This window comes from Acanthochromis polyacanthus, chromosome 14 (assembly GCF_021347895.1).
Source record: "Acanthochromis polyacanthus isolate Apoly-LR-REF ecotype Palm Island chromosome 14, KAUST_Apoly_ChrSc, whole genome shotgun sequence".
Taxonomy (NCBI): Eukaryota; Metazoa; Chordata; class Actinopteri; family Pomacentridae; genus Acanthochromis; species Acanthochromis polyacanthus.
Genome location: NC_067126.1, coordinates 7,697,821 through 7,723,086, shown reverse-complemented (window position 1 = coordinate 7,723,086; position 25,266 = coordinate 7,697,821). Strand labels below are relative to the sequence as shown.

The following is a 25,266-nucleotide window of genomic DNA, read 5'->3' as shown; positions in this document are numbered from 1 at the left end:
AGAAAGTTGTATTAACAAAAAACACCTCAAGTGAGCAGAAACACCTTTTTTGCAATATTGGGTCAATTTTTTCAGATTTTTTTTTTTTTTTACATACAGAACTTCAAAATCTGCTAAAAATGTATCACAGAAACACAGCTACAGTTGTTAGCATGCTGCTGTTAGCATTTTACCACACTGGAAATAAAAGTTCATTTATTTATTTGCAAGCAAGCAGAAACACTTTTATGCAGTATTGTGTGAGGTTGTTTTTTTTCATATTTTGTATTTTGCATTAACTTTATCTGATACAATACCTCAAAATGTGCTAAAAATGCAATTTTAACTCAAGAAGTAAATCTGGAAAAATAAGTGAATTTGGTGCATTTGTTAAAAAGAAAACATCGCAAGTTAGAACAAATACGTTTTATTTTAAGCAGTAAAAAAATAAATTGATTACAGGAATTACATTTTTACAGTTTCTGGCAGTAAAATGTCCTGTACAAGCAGCGTTTTACACATAAAGTCCCACCTGTGCTTTATTCATGACGCATTTACAAACACTACAAACTGTAAATATACAGACAGTTGAGTGATTTTTAATTTCCTCGAGGATCACATTGAAAAAAACTGATTCTAAACTAAAGTTTGTGTTTTATTTGAGTGGGTTTCCATCAACATTTTGAGAACAATACAGGAGCTAAGGCTCTTTAGTACACAGCGCCCTGAATTTAAGGGTTCAAAAGTAACTGGACATATTTGCATGAAGTCAAACAAACACTGTATTTAATATTTTGTGGAAAATCTTTTGCAGATCTTCACTGAAGACTCCTCCTGCTCCGTCTTTAGGTGAATATATTCCACCTCTCTATCCTGAAAAGCTCGTTTGTTGCTTCGGCTGCATGTTTCCCGGATCGTCTTCCTGCTTAAAAATCGAAAGTCGTCCAGCGAGTTTTGATGCATTCACTGAACCTTTTACTTCTGCGTTCATCCTGCTGCTTCTGTCAGCAGGGGAACCAACGATAAATGCCAGCGAGCCATTTACAACAAGGTAAATTAAGTTTTTTTTTTTTTTTTTAAATTGCTGCCTGTTCTGCATATAAAAACTCCAAAAAAAGAAGTCCAATACTTCCTCTGAAAACACGCAATGAGACACATTTCACTTCTGTTACTGTCCCAGTTTAACCTGCTTTCCTCTCTGTCTGATTAGAAGTGACCCGTGAAATTGTGATGTTAATTGTTGGTCGTTATAATTCTGCAAAAAGCCTCTTCATTCTAGACAAGCAAAGCGTTGATACCGCTCTCAGATCTGTCCGAGAACTGACTCTTTGACTGTCAAAATGCAAAGAAATGATCAAACTAGCTTGGTGGAGAAAAGAAACATCCACGGTTCCTTAGAATTATACAGCGAATTTTACCTGAACTGCTTTGGAAGGACTGAACTAGGTGTTTGTCAAAAACTGTCTCAAATGAGCATAAACAACTTCTATGCAGTATTGAGTCAGTGTTTGCATCGTGCATTATGGAAACACAGCTCCTATGAGCATGTTAGCATGTTAACGTTAGCATTTTAACTCTAAACTGAAATAAATCTGGAAACAAAAGCTTATTCAGTGAATTTCCCAAAAACCACCTCCAGTGATTATAAATAAGTTTTGATTTTTTTATGCGATGTTGGGTCGGTGTTTACATCGTGGATTATGGAAACACAGCTACGATTGTTAACATGCTGATGTTAGCGTTTTAACTCTTACCTGAGAAAAATCTGGAAACAAAACCTTATTTGGTGCATCTGCCAAATATTTAAACAACCATAAATACTTATTTGCAATAGTGGGACAGTTTTTTTTTTTTTTCATATTTTGCAGCTTTCATTAACTTTTTCCAATACAGTTCAGTAAAACATGTACAGTAAAATGTATTACAGACACACAGCTACAACTGTTAGTATGCTGATGTTAGCATTTTAACTCTAATGAAATAAATCTGGAAAAACTAAATAAGTACGTCAGTTGAGCAGAAACACTTTGATGCAATATTGGGTCAGTGTTCATGTGAAGGTAAAATGCCTGTTCCCCCTTTGTAAGGTCATAATAGCCTTTAAGGCTGCTACACACTGTGCAACTTTAAAAATCTTAGAAATTCACAGCTTGCTACACTGTATCCTTTTTCTGGCAGAGTTTAGGCCACAAGATTTGTGACATTCGCCCATTCATCTTCCTCTCTACTTCTGACTGTGGCTGGATGGGCTCAGTCCTCATGTCCATTGGTGGATCTGTGCTTGTTTGAGCTTCATCTGGGGTTCTGATCCCTGTGGACTGTGGTGAATATCCTGCCACTGGGCTTCACTCGACTGATTTGCCCTACCCCTAAGGAAATAATGGTCAATGTGAGGCCAAAGAATAACATAATATGGCCTGTAGTTCATAGTATAGCATGTCAGCAAAAAAAAAACCCCAGAGATTATTATGTGGTTCAAAAAGCACAAAATGATAGGATGTTGCCTAAAACTGCCATGTATGATATATGGGTCAAAAATGTCAGAGTGCAGTATATTTAGTGGAGAACTTTGCTAGCTCTTGCTAGTTGTCTATCTAGAGCGCGCTAGCCGCTCTACAGCAAAACTGGATTTTACAACAACTCTGAGTGGACAGAAACATCACAGAATAACTTCTAAAGGACGTAGGGAGCTTACGGAGTGCAAGACTCACTGCGAAGCGGTTTGTGTTGAGGACGTTAACAGCACCTGGGGTGTGTTTGGCGAAGTTAGCTGATAGCTAACTCGACTGCCTACACTGTTGTTTACCTTAAACGACATGGCGTCTACTGCACATACGAGAACCTCTCACTGCGAAGGCTGTGTTACACTTTCTCGAACGAAAAGAGAAGTAACTAACCTGAGGGAGGACATCCGGAGGCTGTCCGATGAGCTACGGATGAAGGAATCCATGCTGTCAAGTTACATTGACATGGCTGCATCGGAGTCCAAGAGGCTACTGGCCATCCACACCGAAATCTCGGATACACTGCTGTGGGATCCTGTGCGCCCACATCCTTCCTCCAGCTCAACACCTAATCCCCGGGATTCCTGGACAGAGGTCGTGGTTCGTGGAGACAGAAACTCAAGGAGGCCATCATATTCCCCTCCGCCGCTCCTCCTCAGCAACCATTACGCGGCGCTGCAGGATGATACCCACAGAGATCCAAGTGCTGGACTAAACGCTGACACTGTGGGCTGCCCTCCCAGGTCTCCACACCCGGATCCAGTGGGCGCTATCACCGCCTCTCCGCCACTGGCCACTGCTGCTGTCACCACTCCGGCGGCGGCAGCCTCAGCTTTACCTGCCAGCGTCTCCTCTCCACCTCCCGCTGTCACTTCCACTCTATGTCCGGCGGGGTCATCACCATCTGACGACCCTGCTGCTGTCTCCTCTGCACCCTCCGGTCATGCTGCTGCTGTCCGGAGGGCAGTACGGACCACCAAGGGACAGCGGAGCAAACAGCGAGAGAAACTCATCTCCTCCCACCGCCGCAAGCTGCTCAGGGAGGCCGTCAGCAGACGCTCCGGTGGACCTCCTCACCCTGAGGCAACGCGGGAGGGACCCTCCTCCTCACCGCTACCTCTCTCGGACAACAGGGAATCCTGGTCAGCGGTGACCAGAGGCGCCAGGGCTCGTCCATCTCTCCCTTCTCCGCCTCCAGATCTACCGCTGGAGAACGGATACGATATTCTGAGCCTGCAGGATTTTCCTCCCATGGGAGCGTGTTCCAACTCGCCTCTGGGACTTGTCCACCCAGCTGGTCGTGGCTCTCGCCAACCCAGGAGTCCGCGCGTCCAGACTGGTCCCTCTTCTCCTTTGGTGGCGCGGCGAGGAGCAACCGCGGGCCGGCCCCACCAACCCCGGGTCTCACCCCGCCAGCGGCGCACCTCCAGGCAGCACGTGGAGCAGCGCACCCCCTCCGTGCTGGTCGTCGGGACCTCGATGGTCAGACACGTGACGGTGCATGGTGACCTGACCTTCTGCCGCCCCGGAGCCCGTGTCAAGGAGGTCGAGTCCTCTGCTCTCCAGCTATGTGCTCAGCACAGCTCAGCCTCCACGCTGGTCCTGGAGGCCGGCATCAACGATCTCAGAGACCAGCAATTTGAGATCCTTAAGAGGGATTTCAGGTCCATGGTGGACTGCATGCTGGACACGGGGAAGCGACTGGTTATTTCCGGCCCGCTGTCTGTTGGTGCGCCCTCTGTTGTGGACCTGGCTGTGTCTGACCACTTCTGTGTGTTTTTTACAATCACCAGTTTTAAACAGCGGGAGGCCTCTGTGAGAACAGTGAGGAAGCGCTACCTAACTTCTGAAGTGGCTGAAAATTTTATTCAGATCTTACGGAGCACTCCTGCCGAAATTTTACCAGCACCCTGCGATTTTTTTCACCGACAACTTGAACAACAAAATAAGGTCAATACTAGACTCAATGGCTCCACTTTTTATCAAAACAATTAAAACAAGACCCATACCTCCGTGTAGAACTGAGGACATTAAAAAACTTAAAAGGGAATGCAGGAGTGCTGAAAGGAGATGGAGGAAATCAAAGTTGACAGTTCACTATGGAATACTACGTCAACACCTCAAAATTTACAATAACACAGTCAAACAAGCAAGAATCTCCCACTTTCAAAACCTAATCCATGACCATAAAAATAATCCTAAAGTCTTATTCTCCACAATTGATGTTTTAATAAACAAAAACTTTAAAAGATCCTCTAAGACACCGGATAACGCCCTTTGTGAGGATTTTGCAGACCACTTCAGAAGAAAAATCAATGACATAAGATCCAGTCTCTTATCCCAACAGCTTTTAACACCTGGATCATTGCTTGTACCTGAGGAAACCCTGGAGAGTTTTACCCTGGTTGATGCGAAGACACTTGGTCGAGTTTTCTCCCAGGTAAAGCCCACGACCTGCCTTTTAGACCCAATTCCCACACCGTTTTTTAAAACATTCTATGGATCCTTTGAGGAACAGCTGCTGTATTTGGTCAATTGCTCTCTTCAGAAGGGCGTCTTCCCCACCTCCTTTAAAACGGCGGCGGTGAAGCCCCGTCTGAAGAAGAGTGATCTAGACCCCAATGTTTTAAATAACTACCGGCCTGTATCCAACCTACCATTTTTAAGTAAAATTTTAGAAAAACTTGTTCTTAATCAAATGAATGAATTTTTAAACTCGAAACATATTTTAGAGACTCATCAGTCTGGCTTTAGGAGGAACCACAGTACAGAGACAGCACTTTTAAAGATTTTAAACGACATCAGGTGTAATTTAGATAACCATAAACTCACAGTCTTGGTTCTGCTAGATCTAACCGCTGCCTTTGATACAGTAGACCATCACATTTTATTAAATAGACTGAGGAACCTGGTCGGCCTCTCTGGTACTGTTTTTAACTGGTTCACGTCCTACCTCACTGACCAAAGTTTCTTTGTAAGTATGGATACATGTTCCTCAGGAACCCATAAGATAAAGTGTGGGGTTCCCCAAGGGTCAATTTTAGGTCCAACTCTTTTTAATCTTTACATGCAGCCCCTTGGGGACGTCATCAAGAGGCACGGCGTCAGCTTCCACAGTTATGCTGATGATACGCAACTGTACATCGCCGTGTCTCCTGATGACACAGGGCCAATTCATGCCCTTTTCACTGTATTTTAGACGTCAACTCATGGATGGCAGCAAACTTCCTGCAGCTCAACCGGGACAAAACAGAGGTTTTAGTTATTGGTCCTGAAGGCCAGAGAGAGAAAAAGTTTTGTTGGAGCTCATGCAACAAACATTTTGGGTAACTCCACTTTAATATGGATGGATGACACTGAATTAGTCTGTTTTAATGAGACTGAGTTCAGATGTGTAGCTCTGTCATTAAACAGGAAATTATTTCTCAGAATTCACAGAGAAAAGTCTGCAATGTTTGCTAGGTTAGCGTCCCACATGTTCTTTGGCTCAGCTCTTTAGCTGAGCTCTCCAACTTCTGGATCTCTTGAGTTGCTTGTTGTTCAAATATCTTGCTAGAGGTGCTGAAGCTCAGAAAGTCTGAGATGTTTGTTCAAAATCAGCTCATTCTCAAGTCTGATCTGAACTGTCCTCTTTTGTTTGAACTTTCCCTAAACTTAGGAGTTAATGACAGAGCAGCACATCCAGACTGAGTCTCATTTATGTAGAGATTAAACTTCAGTGTCATTCATTGATGTTAAACTGCAGTTTTTCACATGTTTGTTGTACATGCTCCCGACCAAACCAGTCCAGGTGGAAGACGATGTGAAGAGAAGCTCCAGAGGATGAATATCACACATTTATGTTGGAAATAAATGTCCTTTTATGAGACACTGTGATGCAAAATTTGGATTTCCCTTAAATGATGTTCAAATCTTTGAGTGTTTTGTTGATGTTGGTTCCGAAATGTCTTTTGACACTCGGCCACAAAGATTAAAACCTTCTACGTCTCACAAGCTGCAACAATTCACACATTATCAACTATCTTTCTGACTAAACTAAGATGAAAAGTGAAAAACGTCCTGATTCCTGCATCATGAATGTAAATCTTTTTGGTTTGAATGACAGTAAACTGAATATATTTGGGTTTGAGATTGTATAAACCAAAACAAGAAATGAATTACTGGAAAAAACAATCAACAGATTAATGGACAAAGAAAATGTGTTTTTCAACATATATGGCTGAATTCCTCCAACATTACAAGATACATACAATTTAAATTCTATTTTATTTCTATAACTACAGGTCAAATTGTCTCAAGACACTTTATTTTTATATTTTCTTGTCGTATTTAAAATATGACAAAGTAACGAATTTAAACCTCTTGACTAATCCATTTTTTATTTGGTTTTTAAGAGACTAATCGACAATTAAAATAACTTTCTCCACTAAAACTAATAAGCATGAGATCAAATAGAAGGAACAGTTTTAAATCCTGCAGTCCCATGACGACAAGAATAAAGTTTGTCAACAAAAACTAAATCTGCTGGTGGATTCCATTAAAGTCCTAATAAATGATAATAAAGTGTGATACTAAAGGTTTGTGGTGCTAAAAATCTCAAAGATATCAAGTTGAACATCTGGATGGAGGTTGATAAAAGTTGACCTCCCTTCATCTCTCTGGAGCGACTTCATGGATTTTAGGGATACTGGTTAAAGGCTGGGCTGCACAGTGGAGTAGTGGTTAGCACTTTTTCCTTGCAGCAAGAAGATCCCCGGTTCAAATCCCGGTCTGGGCCTGGGATCTTTCTCCATAGAGTTTGCATGTTCTCCCTGTGCATGCGTGGGTTTTCTCCGGGCACTCCGACTTCCTCCCACAGTCCAAAAATATGGTGAGGTTAATTGATCACTCGAAATTGCCCGTAGGTGTGAATGTGAGTGTGATTGTTTGTCTGTATATGTAGCCCTGTGACAGACTGGCGACCTGTCCAAGATGTCCCCTGTCTTTGCCCGAGTCAGCTGGGATAGGCTCCAGCACCCCCGCGACCCTAGTGAGGATAAAGCGGTGTATAGAGAATGGATGGATGGATTCTGTCGTTGAGCTTACCAGTTTTACAGAACAGGCAGATGCTGCAGCGGATGATGCTGTAACAAGGAAACAAGTCTATCATGATTTGAATGTTAACAGTCCAAAATGAAAAGGTCATATACAGCTTTCCTACTGGGTTAAAGAGCCCCCCCAAAAAAAAAAAAAAATATGAAAAATACTTTGTAAAAGCGAGAGGTCAGTGGCAGCTTTCATTTTTTCTTATAACTTTTCGGTGGTCCCCCAAAATATCTGTTGTACCCCCTGTGCCCCCCCCCCCCCCCCCCCCCCCACTTAAATTAATCTGGATCCGCCCCTGCTTGGACTGTTTTAGGATCTGTTTTTGTTGATTTGTTTGTTGGTTTTTGTCCGTCCCTTTCAGTCATCTGAATGCTGTGAAAGCGGTTTAAGCTAACCTCTGGCATCGCTTCGTTCTCCTTTCACGGCTCACATTACTCACGACACAGATTCAGCAGGGTTTGGTTGTGATCCAGCCTCGACGCCCACAAACACACGTCTGAAAAATTCTAAAAATGTGTCCCCGAGTGTCACATTTTAATCCGGCGTCAGTGAAAAATCCAACTCTCCCCTGCCTCACCGTTAAACAGGCTTCAGCTGCGACCTTTTCAAACAAAGAAAAGGTTCATTTATCTCAACATTTTCTGCCTTTTCATCTCGGAGTGATGCAACAAAACGTCTCATGTAGAATTAAACTCTGCCAGCTGCAGGATCAAAAGTTGAGAAACTCAGAACAAAAGGCTCCAGAGACTTCATTTGGGTGAAGATCTGAACCCAGCAGGGACTCTGCTGGTGACTTTAAGCAGCTTTTCATCTTTTCTGCAGCTTTAAACACTGTTTGAGCTTTTAAAAAATCATGTTTCCAACCTTACATATTACACATTACAAGTATTTTCAACGTCAAGCCCCAAGTTCTCAGCGTATTTTAGTACTTATATGAGTAGTTCTGTCATAAGTGCATCTTTTTGTCGCCCTTTTGTGTCTTTTTGAGGTTGTCTTGCTTTCTTTTTGGCAATTCTACAACTCTTTGTGATCGATTTGTTTAGTTTTGTAGTAGATTTTACAACCCTTCATGGTGATTTTGAACATATTTTTACTTATTTGGTTTCTTTTTCAGTTGTTTTATATCACTTTTTTGTAATTTTGCATCTCCTTTTGGTTATGTTTATTTTTCCAGTGGTTTTACATCCCTTTGTGATGATGTTGCATCTCTTTGTAGTTGTTTTGTGTGTTTTGGTATTTATTCAGTGTCATTTTATGGCAATTTTACATCTGTTCATGATCGTGTTGTGTCTTTTGTAGTTGTTTCACATCGCTTTGTGATGATTTTACATTTCTTTGTGGTTGTTCTTTGTCTTTTTGCCGTTGTTTTGCATCCCATTACTATAATTTTGCATCTCTTTGTGGTAATTTTGTGTCATTTTGCAGTTGTTTTACATCACTTGTTGTAATTTTGTATGTCTTTGTAATAGTTTTATGTGTTTTTGCAGTTATTTAACGTCCTTTTATGGTAATTTTGCATCTGTTTGTGATCACTTTGTGCCTTTTTTCCTGTTGTTTTACATCCCTTTGTGATAATTTTGCATCTCTTTATGGTTGTTTTATGTTTCCAGTTGTTTTACATCCCTTTGTGGTTGTTTTGTTTATTTTCCCAGTTGTTTTACATCTGTTTGTGATGATTTTGCATCTCTTTGTGGTTGTTTTATGTCCCTTTATTGTAATTTTGCATTTCTTTGTAATTGTTTTATGACTTTAATGGCAATTTTGCAACTGTTTGTGATTGTTTTGTTTATTTTTCTAGTTGTTTTGCAGCCCTTTGTGGTTGTTCGGGGTCACTTTGTAGTTGTGTTACTTCCCCGTTCAGCAATTTTGCATCTTTTTGTGGTCATTTTGTGTCTTTTTGCAGTAGTTTAAAGGGATAGTTCGTGATTTTTGACATGAATCTGTATGGCATCCCCGTCAGCAGTGTTGTGCATTCACACAGACTTACTGCTGACAGTGTCCGCTGAGCAGAGATCCTGTCCAGTTTTGGTCCAGACGAAGGTAGTTCGGCAAGTTTGCTGGGGTCATGAAAATAAAGCGATTTCTTCACAAACAAATATGTGTTCGAAAGAGTGATATATTTGCATTACAAAACCGTTGTCCACGAAAAAGTCAGACCTCGTAAACGCTTGGCACTATTTTCTCTCCCTTCATATCACTCCGCGCTGCCTCCAGCTGGCAGCCGCGCAGGTTTCACTTTGTTGACTGCTCGTAAAGTTAACAACAACAACATGTCTGACTATGACAGCGACGATGAATATGTTGACTTCAGCATTCAGCCAAGGGGATATCTTTATGAACCCGAATATACTGAAGCCGAAATTCACCAGATGGAGTTAGAACGGGCAGAGAGAGAGAGAGAAAAACAAGAGCTTTATTGAACAGTATAGATTTTTGTCCAGGCCTGTTTCATTAGTTTGTTTTTTTAAATAATTATGTTAATCAACAATTCAAAAGTGATGGCTGATTTTGATTATTTAATTTTCAATAAATTTTTATTTATTGTTACTTTTGTGAGTTTCAAGTGATTTCAGTGAGAATTGTGGGTTTTTCCTTCTTTAACTGAGGGGTACCAACAATTTTGTCCACGTGTGTATCTTTTTAGAATTGTTTTATGTATTTTTGGTCACTTAACACCCTTTTATAGCAGTTTTGCATCTATTGCTCATCGCTTTGTGTCTTTTTCCGGTTGTTTCACATTCCCGTATTGTATTTTTGCATCTGTTTGTGGTTGTTTTGCTTGTTTTTCCATTTGCGATACATCCATAGTCCTGACAGTGAAGCACAGAGGTGGGAGTGTGATGATTTGGACCACATGCACCATAAATATCTGTGCTTATATCAAAATGTTAACTGACAGGATGCCTCCCGGTCTGCAGAAACTTGACAGAAGAGGAATATTCCAGCATCCAAAACACAAAATCAGACAAAAGTTTCAAAAAATTGAAAAACTGCAAAGTACACCCTGGACAAGTAAGTCATCTAACTTGACCGGTGCTGCCTCTATTTTTAATTAAGTAGAACATAGACGGTTATTTTTAATTTCACATAGTCTTCAACTTAGAAGTACTCTGATTACTGCAAGATGGTACAACTTTAAGACACTTAAATCATATTATCTGTTATTTTGCAGTGTATTTACAGACTGTCACCATTAAATGCAACCCAGCTGCTCCAATGGTTTTTTATTTTTTATTTTTGCATGTACTCAAGCAGCGTTTGATTCATTGTGTGTTGATTTCCATAAAAAAAGAGTCAACAACGTTTTAACCCGCCGTCACCAAACGCCCACTCCAGTAATCAACCGGCCGTTACAGCAGAACCTGTCATCAGAGCGAGTCGACATGAGGCCCTGAACAGATGGAAATATGATAACAGCATTAAGAAAACAAGAAAATAAAGTCCACATCCTTCTGTGGGGCTGCAAGTAAAGATTCTTAGAATATTACAGATAAGTCCATGAGGTTGTCTGGGTGGAATTTTAACCATTAAACCATAAAATTACCCCCAAAAGCACAAAGAAAGATGAATAAACTTCCAGAAATCTGCTTAAAAATCATTAAAAATACCTTTTACTGCCTGAGAATCTCCACATTATTGTTCTTACATGGTGCAGCTTCATGTGTTTTAATTTCTTTTGGGGTTTTTTTCCCCAAATAGGCCCATATGTGGACATTTTTGCCAATCTAATGGAAACGTCAATTTTTTTTTTTTTTTTTACACAAAAGATTAATTTTTATGCAGCAGTAGGAAAGAAAAATAAAATGCCAGAACCTAAATTGTGGGAGGAGCAGCTGAAAAGGTAACTTTAGCTGCAAACATCACTGTGGAGGATGTGAAACGGTACAGAAAATAAAAATCATTGACCACAGCAGGTAACATTTAAACTAAACTTCTCTCCTACAGACATATTATCTGCTATCAGCTGTCAGTCTGAGCTGTAAATTATATTTTTATCCTATTTTTCCTTCACTTTATACTGTAATATTCGGTCTTGCCTTATTGTTTACCCCTTTATTGAATATCCAGCTGCTGTAACAGTTTAATTTCTCTCTCAGGATTAAAGTAATTTAAGTGTAATTCCTCTATAAATAAAAATGGTAAGTCGATACTAAAATATGAGACAAAAAACCCCACAGAAACGTTGGTGTTCTCTGTATTTATTCTTTTTTTTCTTCCTTTGTTGTACTCTTCGTAAGGAACATAAATATTTTACAGAGCGAGAACATCATTTTGGTTATTTACAAGAAAATAAATGACGTACAACCCACGATGTTGGCTTGTGTCTGGAGCGCTGGAGGAGGAGGAGGAGGAGGAGGAAGATGAGGGAGGAGAAGAGAACAACTACAGCTGTTTTACTGTTCGGCCGAGATAATCGACCCACCTGACGTCACGTACGGAAAGAAAAATCTGAAAGAAAGCTGCTACCTCACTGTGGCACGACGGCAGACCGAATGTACGTTAGCAGCCGCCGCAGAGTCAGAGGCGATTTCTCTGTAAAGCAAATAAATAAACGCAAATGTCCAGTGTCTCCACCAGCCGACAATCCATCTCTTGTAACTTTCTACATCCAAAAAGAAAAAAAATCAGAAACTTGTGGCATACGAACGACTCTCAAACACGGTGATAAATCTGCAACCTGAACGGGTGGTTTTAACGTTGGAAATGAAGATTAGCCTGAACTTCCTGGTCGTCGCCTTTTACAGTAACATCAAATATGCAGAGATCTTTGGATTTTTGGATGATAAACGCTGAGTTTCCATTAATTTGTGTGATGATAAGGCCGCACAGAATCAATTCATCTTTTGATCGTTTGTTCGATTATTAAAACAAAGGTCTTTCAGTTTCGCAGCGTCAAAGCGACTTCATGAGGTCTTTTTTGGAGTTGCAAGAATCACTGCAGCTCTAATAAAACCAAAATACAACAAAGTGTGAATAGACTTGGCAAATAAACAGCATGGAGTGGTACCATCTGCTGTTGATGCCATTGAACTTCCTGTTTGCATGACGATAAAGGATGGAAACGGGCGTCGATTGTTTTTTTTCTAGCAAACTTCTTACATTTAGTTGTAAATTTAACTAGTAAAGACACAAATAGGAAAAAATCTGAGCTTCCCTTTGTCTAGGTTTGAACTCCAAAAACGTTTTACTTCATCAGACATTACATTGCTGTTAAAATCACAGGTTACTCTCACATACATGGGTTAGTTCAGACCTCATCGATGAGCAGAAGAACCTTAATAAAGTTGGCAAGAGTGGAGGAAGATGGAGCTTTGTAACACGTAGAAACAAGTGGATGGTCCTTTTTCTGAACTTGAACTAGCTGCAGCGTCTAAACTGAACTGACCACCGACTAAAACAAGTCTCCATCGCCTACAACTGACCCCAAATATGGATGTCTGCTCCTCTCTGCGAGTGTAAATTCACCAATAAATGATGAGACAACAAAGGAAGAGAAGCATCCACGATAACGTAGAAAAGACTTGGCAAATAAACAGCATTGGTGCCACCTGCTGTTAACGCCAATGAACTTCCTGTTTACATGATGGTAAAGGGTGGAAATGGGCACTGATTCGCTTTACTAGCAAACTTCTTACATTTAGATGGAACTTTAACGAGTAAAGCTGCAAAAAAGGAAAAAAGCTCAGCGTCCTTTCTCTAGTTTTGAATTCAACAAACTTTTTACTTCACCTTACCGTTAGATTACCGCTATAATTACGACTTGTTCTCATATATATAGGTTGATTCAGACCTCGTTTACCTTCTAGTGGGCTTAGCATTCATTCTGATCGTCGATAAGCAGAATAACCTCAACAAAGTCGCCAACAGTGGAGGAAGATGGAGCTTTATAACATGTAGAAATAGGTGGATAGTCCTTTTTCTGAACTTTAAGTAGTGTCTAAACTTAACCGAACACCGACCAAAGCGAGTCGAAATCACTTACAAATGTTCTCCTTAAATGACGAGGAAGGAAGGGTACGACAATATCAATTAAATGGGCTGAAAATGTACGATTTAAAGGGGAACTTCAGTTTTTTTCAACCTGGGGTCTGTTTTCATATGTCATTTCATACATGTGACTGATGGAGAAATGAATTTTTGACATAGCTCCAGTATTTAGCCAGGCAGGCAGCTTAGCAGCTCAGCTAGCAGCTCAGCTAGCAAAAAGTATGGGGCAAGAGGTACTCCCGCGATAAAGTCTGCCCTAACGTGCTTTTTTTCCCACACTGACCAGCTCGGATAGTCTCAACGAGTGTCCCACAACATACTAGAGATGAGAAGTGAACGAAAACCTCCACATTACCTGGCGATCGCTCTTTGTTGTGGTCTGTATCCAAAGCTCAGGACGCTAGAATGCAAATCTCGTTTCGAAATCACGCATTAGCTCACGCCAAAACTGGTGTTTTGGCGTGACCTAATGCGTGATTTCGGAACGAGATTTGCATTCTAGCGTCCTTTTTTTTTTTTTTTTTTTTTTTTTTTTTTGCTTTCTAGCGTCCTGAGCTTTGGATACAGACCACAACAAAGAGCGAACACCAGGTAATGTGGAGGTTTTCGTTCACTTCTCATCTCTCGTATGTTGTGGGACACTCGTTGAGACTATCCGAGCTGGTCAGTGTGGGAAAAAAGCACGTTAGGATGGACTTTGACGCAGGGGGAACTCTTGCCCCATACTTTTCACTAGCTGAGCTGCTAGCTGAGCTGCTAAGCTGCCTGCCTGGCTAAATACTGGAGCTATGTTGAAAATTCATTTCTCCATCACTCACATGTATGAAATGACATATGAAAACAGACCCCAGGTTGAAAAAAACCGAAGTTCCCCTTAAACGACCAGCCAATCCAACTTTTGTTCCTCCCTGGCGGACAGCAAGAAGATAGAGTAATTCCTTTATTTAACCGAGTGACGCATCACCTGTGTTCAACATGACGAGCGAAAACCCAAGGATGGATCGATTCAAAGCTGAGTTATGCTAGCCCTGTAGTGAAGGACTCCTTTATTTTTATCTCTTGACCAATGAGCCTGAACACCGTCAGAGTCGAGTCTCCAGCTTTAGAAGGAGCAAACATCTGTAATATGATGAGAAATGAGTCGGCCGATGAACGCTTGTTCCTACAGGAGGTACAGAAATAACACCGAGGCCAGCAGGAGGGAGGGAAAAAAAAGTCTCTGGAGTAATTTCTGTGTCTGAGCACGATTATCAAATCAATGTATAGTTGATTGTTCTCTCACTAAGGAGAAAATTGAGGCCATTTCCTGAATCCGGTGCAGCAGCTGAGCTCAGATTTACAGTTTGAGTGTTGGATAGATAAAAGTCTCGCAAGAAGGGGAACAAGTTCATTTTTTATTCTGTTACATTCCTATTTAGAGACAAACACGCTGAAGCTGAAATCAAACAGAAAAATGCTGCATTTTTCTTTAAAAGTAGGTCGAAGGAGGAGCTTCCAGTACTGAAGCGAACAGACCAGCTGGCAGAGGAGCGTGAGGGAGGATTTAAAGGTTTGTGCGTATCGACTGAAGTGCAACGTAAGTTAGTAGGTTGGAGATGTGTGGAGGGGAAAGAAGACGTGTTCAGAGTCGTGCCATCGCGCCACAGAGCCAGAAAAAAGGAGGAAACTAAACAAGTAGGTCCATCCTGCTGCTGCCTGGTCTTGGGAGTGGATTTGTGGGTGTCTGAGGGGGTTTTCTGGGGGGCGGGTGGAGGTGGACGTGCTTGGGGCGAGGTCGTGGAGGTTTTCTTAGATGGGCAGCTGGAAGGTGATGTCCACTTGGGCTTCCTTTGCCAGAGAGACGATTTCAGAAAGCTTAATAACCTGCGAACACACGAAGAAAGACGGGATTAAATCAATTTCATATCCAGGAGAACCTCACTGCACCTAAAGCTCATTTTTAAGGGTCCAGAAGGGGTTGAAGTTAACCAGAGTTTAAAACAAAATAAAGTCTGTATCATTCTGTAGGCCAAATGGGGCTGCAAGCAAAGATCCTTTTGATGGGAAATTACAGATTAAGTTATTCCCCTCATCATTCTAGATGGGATTTGAACCTTTTAACTCTGAAATTACAAAGTCTGTGACCATTTTAACCATAAAATTATCAACAAAATCAAATAAATTTCCAGAAATCTGCTTCAAAAAGACAACAAGAGTCCTAAATGCCAGAGATTCTACACGTCAATGTTCTTAACACTTTGATGCACAACATGGGTCAAAAGTCACCAATATTCAATGAAAATGGCTCTCTCTTGACCCATGTTGTGCATCAAAGGGTTAAATCCAGAGATTACAGATTAGCTATTCCCCTCATTGTTCTAGATGGGATTTGAACCTTTTAACTATGAAATTACAAAGTCTGTGACCATTTTAACCATAAAATTATCAACAAAAAGCAAATAAACACCCAGAAATCTGCTTCAAAATAGATGAAAAAATCCTTTACTGCCTGAGAATCTTTATGTCAATGTTCTTAAATTCAGATATCACAGATTACAGTTATTCCCCCATCATTCTAGATGGGATTTTAACCTTTAAACTATGAAATTACAAAGTTTGTGATGGATGTGAACATTCAGCAGGACGAAGCTCTCCATTACAACTCTTTACTTGGCATTCCCTCAGTCCATTTTGTGTAGAAGATAAAGTCAAATAACAGAACTTGGCACATATTAGACCAATCTGGAAGAAAACTGAACATGCAGACGACTTTCTCTTTCCTTCTCTGTGGCCATGCGGTGGACTAAACTCCCTAACTGATCAATAAGTATGAAAAATGTCTGCTCTATCTGTTAATTTCTGAGTGTGGGAAAAGGATTCTCTACCAATGTGTGATTCATAGCAAACACCTGAGGTTTCATAATAACCACAGATGAAACATTTTGGCAATTCCGTACACAAAACATCTTGTCTCAATGACTTAGAGCGAAGGTGTTGTCATGATTTCCACGTCTTCCATCAGAACGTATTCTGTCCCACTGAAGAATTTCATTTTCTACTTCACTGAACTCTCATAACTGACGAAGCCGGTCCAGTTCATCATACTGACATAATGCCCGAGTTTCCATATTTAAACAGGGCAGAAAATCTTTTTCTGTCTGAGGTTTTTTCCCCTCCCTATTTTAGGGTTTGTTTTTTGTTTTTCTTCCTACTCATCAGGAATCCAAAGGCATCTCTGGGTTGTTGGGTTTTCTGTTCTGTTGATTCTGTTCTATGATTTGTGAGGTCTTACTTTGCTGTGCTCAGTGCTTTGACACAGCATACGTTGTAAATCTGTAAATAAAACTGGTCTATCAGCGGTCCATCTCGTCTCCAAACCACCTTGGTGGTGGATCAGTCAGCGTCTCCAGATCCACATTGACGAAACACACACTCGACATTCCCGAGATGAAAACAACAGCGACCACACTATCGCAGCTTTTGGGTAATAAAATGTGATCAAACCTCGCTGCTGCACACCTGCTCCCAACTCCTCTCAGCATTTTCACAGCACAACAAAAGTGACTTTTCCCTCCACATCCAACCTCTGGCACACCGCCTCTGCTCCCAAGTCAAATTAATGAAGAGTGTGTTTGCGTACCATTTTGGCGGCTTCATCCAGGTCGTCACAGGCCAGGATTTTCAGTGGACTGGCAGCGATCAGAGCTTTGGCGTCGTCCACTCTTGTGCCTACAAACAAAAGACATCAACAAATGTGAGTTGTAGAGAACAGCTTTGGTCTGTTTTAATTCCAAAGTGCAGCTGTGTCGCCATTAGAGCAAACCCCTGACTTGATTTTATTTTTAAATCAAATACACTTGAATATTTTTTGGTATTTGAGGTGGCTGACGGCAGATTTACTCATATTTGTCTGTGATTTCCGACCGGAGGGCACATTTATACTCAAGAAAACAAAGTCGAAAACTATTAGCAGAATTTTTGGGAGCAGATGAAGCTTCTTGGATGAAAAAGGAATTTGCAAAGTGCTTCCTTTGCTTTTATTGTGAAGTGCAGCAGCTTGTAGAGGAGGGCGGCTGCCGTCGGAGCTCATGATGGTTCAATTTCTTCAACTTATCGCCATGGCTTCAGGGTGTCGCCATGGTAACCCCAGGAACTACACAGAAGGAGCTGATTTTACAGGTACAGAGCCGTGAGAATGATTCATCACCGACGAAGAAGAAAAACTGATGTAATGTCAGGGACACTGGCTACATTTACAGTAATATGTGTTTTAGTGCGAGGACAGTGCTCTTCATCTGTACTAACATTCCTGAAAATCATTTCATCGTCATTTTCACCAGGTGTGGGGGTAAACAGGAAACAGACTCTTAGTTGTAGAGTCATAAAATGCCTGATAAAACCCTGCCAAGAAGCAAATATTAGTATCTGCAGCGTTGCAAATCTGAGACTTTGGAAATGAAAAAAAGACTTTCTGAAAATCCTCTTTGTTGAAACAGCTTTTCTAAAGGTCCATTTTTAGTCAACTAAAACTGTGCGTTGAAGAAAGGCAACAGAAAAAGCTCAGTTTAAAAAAAAAACTCATTGTAGGGGTGCCGAGGGTGTAGAGAAGGAGAAGAACGAAAAGATGAAGGCAGAGGAGCAGGAAGAGAAGAAAGAAGGACAAGATGAAGAATGAGAAGATGTAGGCGCAAGAGAAGAAGAAAAAGATGAAGAAAGAAGATGAAAGAAGGAAAGGGAGGAGAAGAAAGACAAGTTGAAGAAGATGAAGAATGAGAAGATGAGGAAGATGGAGAAGATGGAGAAGATGACAAGTACAAGAAAGAGAAGAAGGAGAAGATAAAGAAAGAGGAGAAGAAGCAGGATGAGAAGAACAAAAAAAGGAGAACAAGAATAAGGGAGAAAAAAGAAGGCAAAGAAAATCAAGGAAGATGAAGTGATGAAGACGAAGGAAGAAGACAAAAGTGGAAGAAGAAAAATGAACAAGAAGCAGAAGAAGAAAAGGGAGGAGAATGAGGAGAAAACAAAGAAGATGGAGGAGAAGAAGAAGGAAAAAAGAAGACAAAGAAGCAGATGAACAAAGAGAAGAAGAAAGGAGAAAGAGGAGAATGAAAAGCGGAAGAAAAAGGAGGAGAAGAAAAAGAAGAAAGATGAAGCAAAAAGAAGAGGAGAAGATAAGAATGAGACAATGAGGGAGATAGGAGAAAGGAGAAGATGTAGAAGATGACAGAAGGAGAAGAAAGAGAAAGAGGAGAAGATAAAGGAGGAGAAGAAGAAGAAGTAGGACAAGGAGAAGAACAAGAAAAAAGAAAGAACAAAGAAGGAGAAAAAGAAAGGAGGAGGAGAAGGCAGAGAAGAAGTAAGATGAAGTAAAAACAAGAAGAAAGAGAAGACCAAGAAGATGGAGGGGAAGAAGAAAGCAAAGAAGGAAAATAAGTAAAAAGAATTAAGGAGACGGAGACAAAGAAGCAGATGAAGGAGAAGAAGAAAGGAGATAAATAATGGGAACAAGAAGAAGAAGAAAGGAGGAGGCAGAGAGCAAAAAGGAAGATGAATAAGATGAAAGACGAGAAGGAGACAAAGAGGAAAAAAGGGAAGAAGCAGCATCTACTTGCTCTGACGTTCTTTATAAATGTATTGATTTTTATGATTATTGGCGGGTTTTATCTTTCGTTAAACACATTTCTATGTTTTTTTACATTATTAGGCAAAAAAGGAATAAAAAACCCCAAAAATAAACAGTTCTGGTGTACAGATCATTTCAAAGATCAGACATCAATGCAAAGAAGCCAGAAAAACTAATTAGATTTAACAGGAAACACTTACAGAATGAACCAACAGCAAGTCAAGGCAGACACATGACATATTTATGATTAAAATAAAGAAGGGGCTGTTTTAAACAAAGCCAACAGGAAGAAAAAGAAGAGGTCATTAGTAAGCACTAAAAGGTTCAAAATTAAATAATAAAACATTCAGACACATTTGTGGAGCCAACCATTGCTGAAGCACGCTGCAGACTCCAAATATGATCGACGGAATTTCACAGCTTCCCACGAGTTTAAAGGTTTATCAGGCTCCAAAACGCAGCACAGAGGTGTAAAACACTGTTAAAAAGAATTTTACAACTTTGGAAAGTTGTGACCGCGGAGAATATTCTTCTCCTTCTTCCTTCACTGTGAGGATTATGAGATAAAACGCAGAAATACGGCGATTCAAGTTACTCAAGTGTGTGCAAACAGGCTTTTCCTTTTAGATGATCTGCCGCAGCGTCTTGGAATGAACCGAGTGGAAGCAAGTGTTCTTTTCCACTTTAAATCACCTGCAGGGCCTCAGACTTATATTAAAGCATTTAGTCAGTCATTTAAGATTTCATTTAGGAGGCAGAAAAGGAAATTACTTTATATTTGTAACAGTGGAGAAATCCTGAGATCCTTAAAATTGCAGAAAAGCAGCAAAATCAACCTATAAAAATGTTCAATCAAGTAAAAATTTTGCATTTCAGATTTAAATTAAATGAAAATGCATAATAAAGAACAGCAAAGAGTAGGAAAGCCATTCTCAGAGGGTCATATTTTTACTAGGGCTGGGACTTTAACTAATAAACAGAAAAAGTAACACGTTAAAAAAAACAACACATTTAAAAGCACCTTTCTCAGATCCCTACTTTCTGCCACACTGGTAACACTGATGCACACTCCACTAGGGGGCAGCAATGAAGCTAAAGTCTGTTTGCCAGTCATGAAGAAGATGCACAGGAGTGACGTCAGGCACACAAGAAAGTTTGGTGAACAGAGAAGGAAGACGAGACCACATTGAGCTTGTTGGGCAGAAAGTTTTCTTTTAAAACACTTCCTGATGTCAGCTTGGATAAAAGCCTGGTTGGAGCAAATTGTGCAACAAAGAGTTTTTTGATCATCGCAGCACTTCAAGTCGACGGCATCACCTCAATGCAAAACATGTTGCTGTTAGCAGAGCTAATGGCCCCAAGCACCAGAGCTAATGTTAGCTATGATAATCCTGGTAACGGCCAATGGTGTAGCCATTCCATAACAGACGACTTTTCAAGACACTGAGAGCGCTTGAGTTTACAAAAAGTCTTAAAATGTTGAATACAAATGCTGTAATTACACTTTGAGTTTGCAGTAATCTGGGAATGTAGTAGATAGATGAAAAATCCAGATAAATAGAAATGAAACTAACATTTTTGTAGTTTAAGTTATGACTCCATGAAAGATGTGGAGCTGCAGCAGAATTATGTAATGATCAGCGTTGGTTGGTTTGTCTGTCCTTTAATAACTAAATTACAAACTTTTAGTCTAGAATTTTTTTTAAAATGAAAATTGATATTCTACAACAAGAACCATCAAAATTCAACCATTTATCAGACCCAGAAAGTATGGAAACAGAATTAATCTGTGGATTTTCAACTTTTTGAAGTTCCTTGAACTACTTGTGTTTGTTATGTTCCATAAAATGGAAAAAACAAACTAAATCCAGACTTTAAATCATCAAAATCACTTTTTTCGTTGTGTTCCATTTTTAAATTTTTATAAATTTTGAATTAAAAATATGTTTGTCTATTCATTGATTCAACTGTCAACCAAAATTTACTTGAATTCAAAACTTTACCTATTGTGTCAGATACTATTCTACAAAAATACAATTAATTATTTACAAAGCCTCTAATTAATTAGATTAATTCTTAAAATCGTGTTCTACCATTAATAATTATGTATATCGACGTGTTATTGATTTGAAAGTCATGTTTTCATAGCCGTAATGTTATATTGAAGGTTTCTTTTTAAAACAGACTTTTAAAAAGCAGCTCTCTGCTGTTTTTCACACATCGATGAATGCTGCCAGGAAACACCAATAAACTGCCACTGAGTACATCTGTTTCTTCATCTCAATGCAGGAAGAATTTCACCCCACAGAACAACTTGATGGCTACAAGCTCTGCAGCTTAATGCAATTTTGCATACATAACTGCATATTTTATATGGAATAGTTTGGATTTCGACAAAAACAAAGCAAAAGCACGTCTGCATCATGTCACAAACCTCAGCAGTAGCGGTTTGACATGACGGCATCTTGATTCCAAAATAGAAAACAGGAGCAGAAAAACGTTGCCCAGAGGAAAACTCAGAAATGTCAGCTCTGTTTAGGCTCCAAATACGAGCATGCACTCTATCTGAGGCGCTCAAATTTCACCTGAAATTCACTCACACTGCTGAATGAATAAAGATGAGAAAATAAAAGTGGCGAGGGATTCAGACGAAGCATGACTCGCAGCCTTCCTCTTCACCTCGTGGACTCCCTGGATAATGCGGACTATACATATATCACACAATAATCCACGCCTCGTTTGGGCTCGCCGTTCTCTACGTTCCTTTCTGGGAGTCAGACTTTGAAGTAGGAAGCATCAAACGAACCAGACGAGCGTTTCCCCTCAGCGCCTGTTAACCCGTCTGACAGGAGGTGGAAAGTTTGTTTGTCCTAACCGGAGTGGAGGTGGCGATGGTCGATCCAGGACCTAAAAAGTTCAGTTTAACAGTGTGTGTTTGGGATTGAATCTGTGTGAAAAATCACTTTAGGTGGTTTGATCTGTGGTTTATGAAGAAATCCGTCCTGTTTCTTTGGCTTTTGCTGCCTTATAGATCAGCGGTCTCCAAACGTTTCCACCATGGACCAGTTTCAAGCAAAACAATTTTCTACGGACCAGTCACAGTTGCTTTAGGATATACATTTATGTACATAATTATGCCTGTATATTCTTTATTTTTCTACATCCCCTGTGTGCTCTGCTCTTATCTCTCATTTCTTTACAGGCTGTATGTTTAATATGCTGCTGGTTTCTTGAATTTCCCTCGAGATCAATAAAGTATCCAAGTACCTTCCTTCCTTACTTAACTGGCGGAAGCTAAACTGGGTTTTCCGGATCCCTTTTGAACACAGGTTTGTGGCCTTGACATTGAGTTTTTTCCTTTTATATAGTGTGTGTTTCATGCAAGGGCGTAGGTTTGGTCTCAACATTGGTAGGGACGATATAACAGCATAACCTGCATGTACACTTTTTGCTGGGGACGGGACATTAATAAGACCAAACAGATTGGGTGAACGGGGGTCAGGGCTACATTTCTCACGACTGTGAACCTAATTAATTGATAAGCTAAATGATCAATGCAAAATAAATCTGTATTGACTTATACTAACTTTCATGTGTATTGGTTCAGGTGATAGTAATTAAATACATTTTAATTAATAAATAAATGCACTAATAGGTATTTGGTTTCAAAAGTGTAAAGTCACAACATGCTCTAGCCTTCTTTCCTTCTAAACCAGGCCGTTTACAAGAATAAAAGCAGCAGCATGTGGTTTTTTTTTGTGTTTTTTTTTGACTGTCAACACTTGACTGATGAAATAAATGGAAAAATAGTTTATAGGTGGCAACCAAGAAGCCTCAGTTTTAAGCTGTTGGTGTAACTGCAGCAAGTGTTCACACAGAGCAGATAAGAAACAAGCATTAAAACAAAAAAAAAATGTAAATAGTAAAATATTAATGGTAAGTGGAGATTTTTCCAGCATTGATAACACCTGTGGGCCGTTGGAAAAATGCTGTACATGTTGAATTAACTTTCTTATAGTGTTGCAGCTCCAGATACAACCATTGAAAAGAGCACAAGAACGCAAAAGTGAAAAATCTACAGCATTCAAAAAGGCATTTCATTTCATTAATCTGAACATTATTTTTGAATCAGTTAAGGATTGAATAATCTTTGCTGACTCCATTTAAACACCAGTTGTGCAACACCTCATTGTGGTTTTTACTCTCGAGCGGTTTGAGGCACTAGAAATCCTGATAAAGTGTGACGCATCAAATCAGCAGCTACCTGGAAGAAATCATTTGTGGGGTCTTGTTTCTAAAATATTGACAATATAATATTCTTGCCTTGCTTTTCTATTTTTAGGCATCTTCCTCATCATGGATTGTGCATAAAATTAGGTCAGTATTGATGTATGATTCATCCCTGATTCATGAAGCGCGGCGGCACAATATCATCGACTTCAGCAAGAAAATCAGAAGAAAAAAGAAAAACATTCTCTCGATGCCGACTGCTGTGAAACAAAAGACAAGAACAAAGAGTGAAGGCAAGCAGCAGCGGCTACTTTTCATTAGTTTTATTATTAATTTTAGCCTTAATAGGAATAATGACAAACAGAAGCTAAAGGAAAGGCGTTAAAGGTTGAAAAAGTGAGAAAAGTGAGCTCTCTTGACCTCGCATGTCGGTGTTGCTGCAACTACAACTTAAATCCACAAAAAGATAACAGAGATCCGTCTTCAGTTGTTCGGAAACTAAAAGTCAGACAACGTTCAGAGTAAGTTCTGCGTCTGAGGGGAGGATTAGAAACACACCTGCCGGAAAAAGCAAACGCAACAGTTTCCATGTAAACGCAGTGTGATTCAGCGGCTCAGCAGGTTGTAATGAGGTTATGTTTGGAGCTGAGGCAGCGATTAAGTTGAAAAATTTCCCTCTTTCAAACAAACACAGCAAGGAGGATGATGATGAAGATGAGTTTATTCTCCACACCGACTGCAATTAAGACTAATCACAGGGCACATTGAGCAAACTCCTTTATTTCCCAGCATAATCCTATCTGTCATATTTGTACCCATCTCTGTTAAAAACTGGGACGTTAGACTTAAACAGGCAGGAGACGTGCAATTGAGGTGCATTATGGGAATTATAGTCCGTCTGTTAGAAAAGAAGTAGCCTGTCAGATAAGAAGTGAAACATCTTCAAAAACCTAAGAGAGAAGTTTAGTTGTTTTTGACTAAAGCATCTGCACTTTCTGAAGTTTTGAGGGCTTGACAAGAACTGTAATGCATCGATTGTACGACTCCTAAGGTGTGAAAGTTCAAAATTAAATCAATTTGAGAGATTTTTTGATCCCTAAAAGACTAGACGGATTCTGCTTCGTAAATAGTCTTTAACTGACCTCATTTTTTTTCAATTAACTAATAATTTTGTCAATAAAATGAAAATAAAATGTTAAAAATGACTTCCCAAAACTCAACATGTTGCTTAAGTTTTTAAGTCTTAAGTTTTTAAGTCTTAAGTTTTTAAGTGCATCATTTCAAACCCAAAGATAAGAATAAAAAAACTCAAATTAACCCTTGAAAACAAAACCTGCCATAATTTACAAAAGGCATGTTATCTTTAAACAAAATTGCCAAATTTGGTTTGGCAAGAACCTGCAAAAAAACAGAAAGAATCGTCTGATTTTTCAACTTTCTGATGGTCCTTGAAAAAATCATGTGTGAATTCTGGTTCAAATCAGGATATTTAATCAAAATCACTGAATAGATAAATAGTTTGCATCAGATTCTATAAAAAACTAAAAATTCTGTGTTTATTGGTGCAACTAAGAAGCCATGCATAACGAACCATCATTGGACAAACATTCAGACACTTTTCGGCTGAACTGCAGGCAGTGTTTACACAAAGCAGAGACTGAGGAGAAAAGTTGCCCAAAGATACAACCAGCATGGTGAAACAACTTTCTAGTAACCAGAAAACTGCAGCAGCAGTGACAACATAAACAGACATAGTAATATCTATAGAATGTGGATTTTTTCCCCAGGTTTGTGTTGATGTTTCTGTGGGCAGAAATAATCAGCACCATTTAACTTTTGGTTTTGGACTTTGTCCCAAATATCTATAAAATATGGATT

The 25,266-nt window shown here is 39.9% G+C and overlaps 1 protein-coding gene across 1 annotated transcript in view; it reads right to left on the bottom strand.

Moving 5' to 3' along the window:
- Nucleotides 1-14,937: 14,937 nt before the first annotated feature.
- LOC110959563 (succinate--CoA ligase [ADP-forming] subunit beta, mitochondrial) overlaps nt 14,938-25,266 on the bottom strand; it is a 333,454-nt gene continuing 323,125 nt past the window's right edge. Inside the window, exons 10-11 of the mRNA XM_051958846.1 lie at nt 17,176-17,264; nt 14,938-15,419 (exon numbers count right to left, since the gene is read on the bottom strand). Of these exons, the coding sequence (XP_051814806.1) occupies nt 15,345-15,419; nt 17,176-17,264 (164 nt within the window). The 3' untranslated portion in view covers nt 14,938-15,344. The remainder of the gene's footprint in view (nt 15,420-17,175; nt 17,265-25,266) is intronic.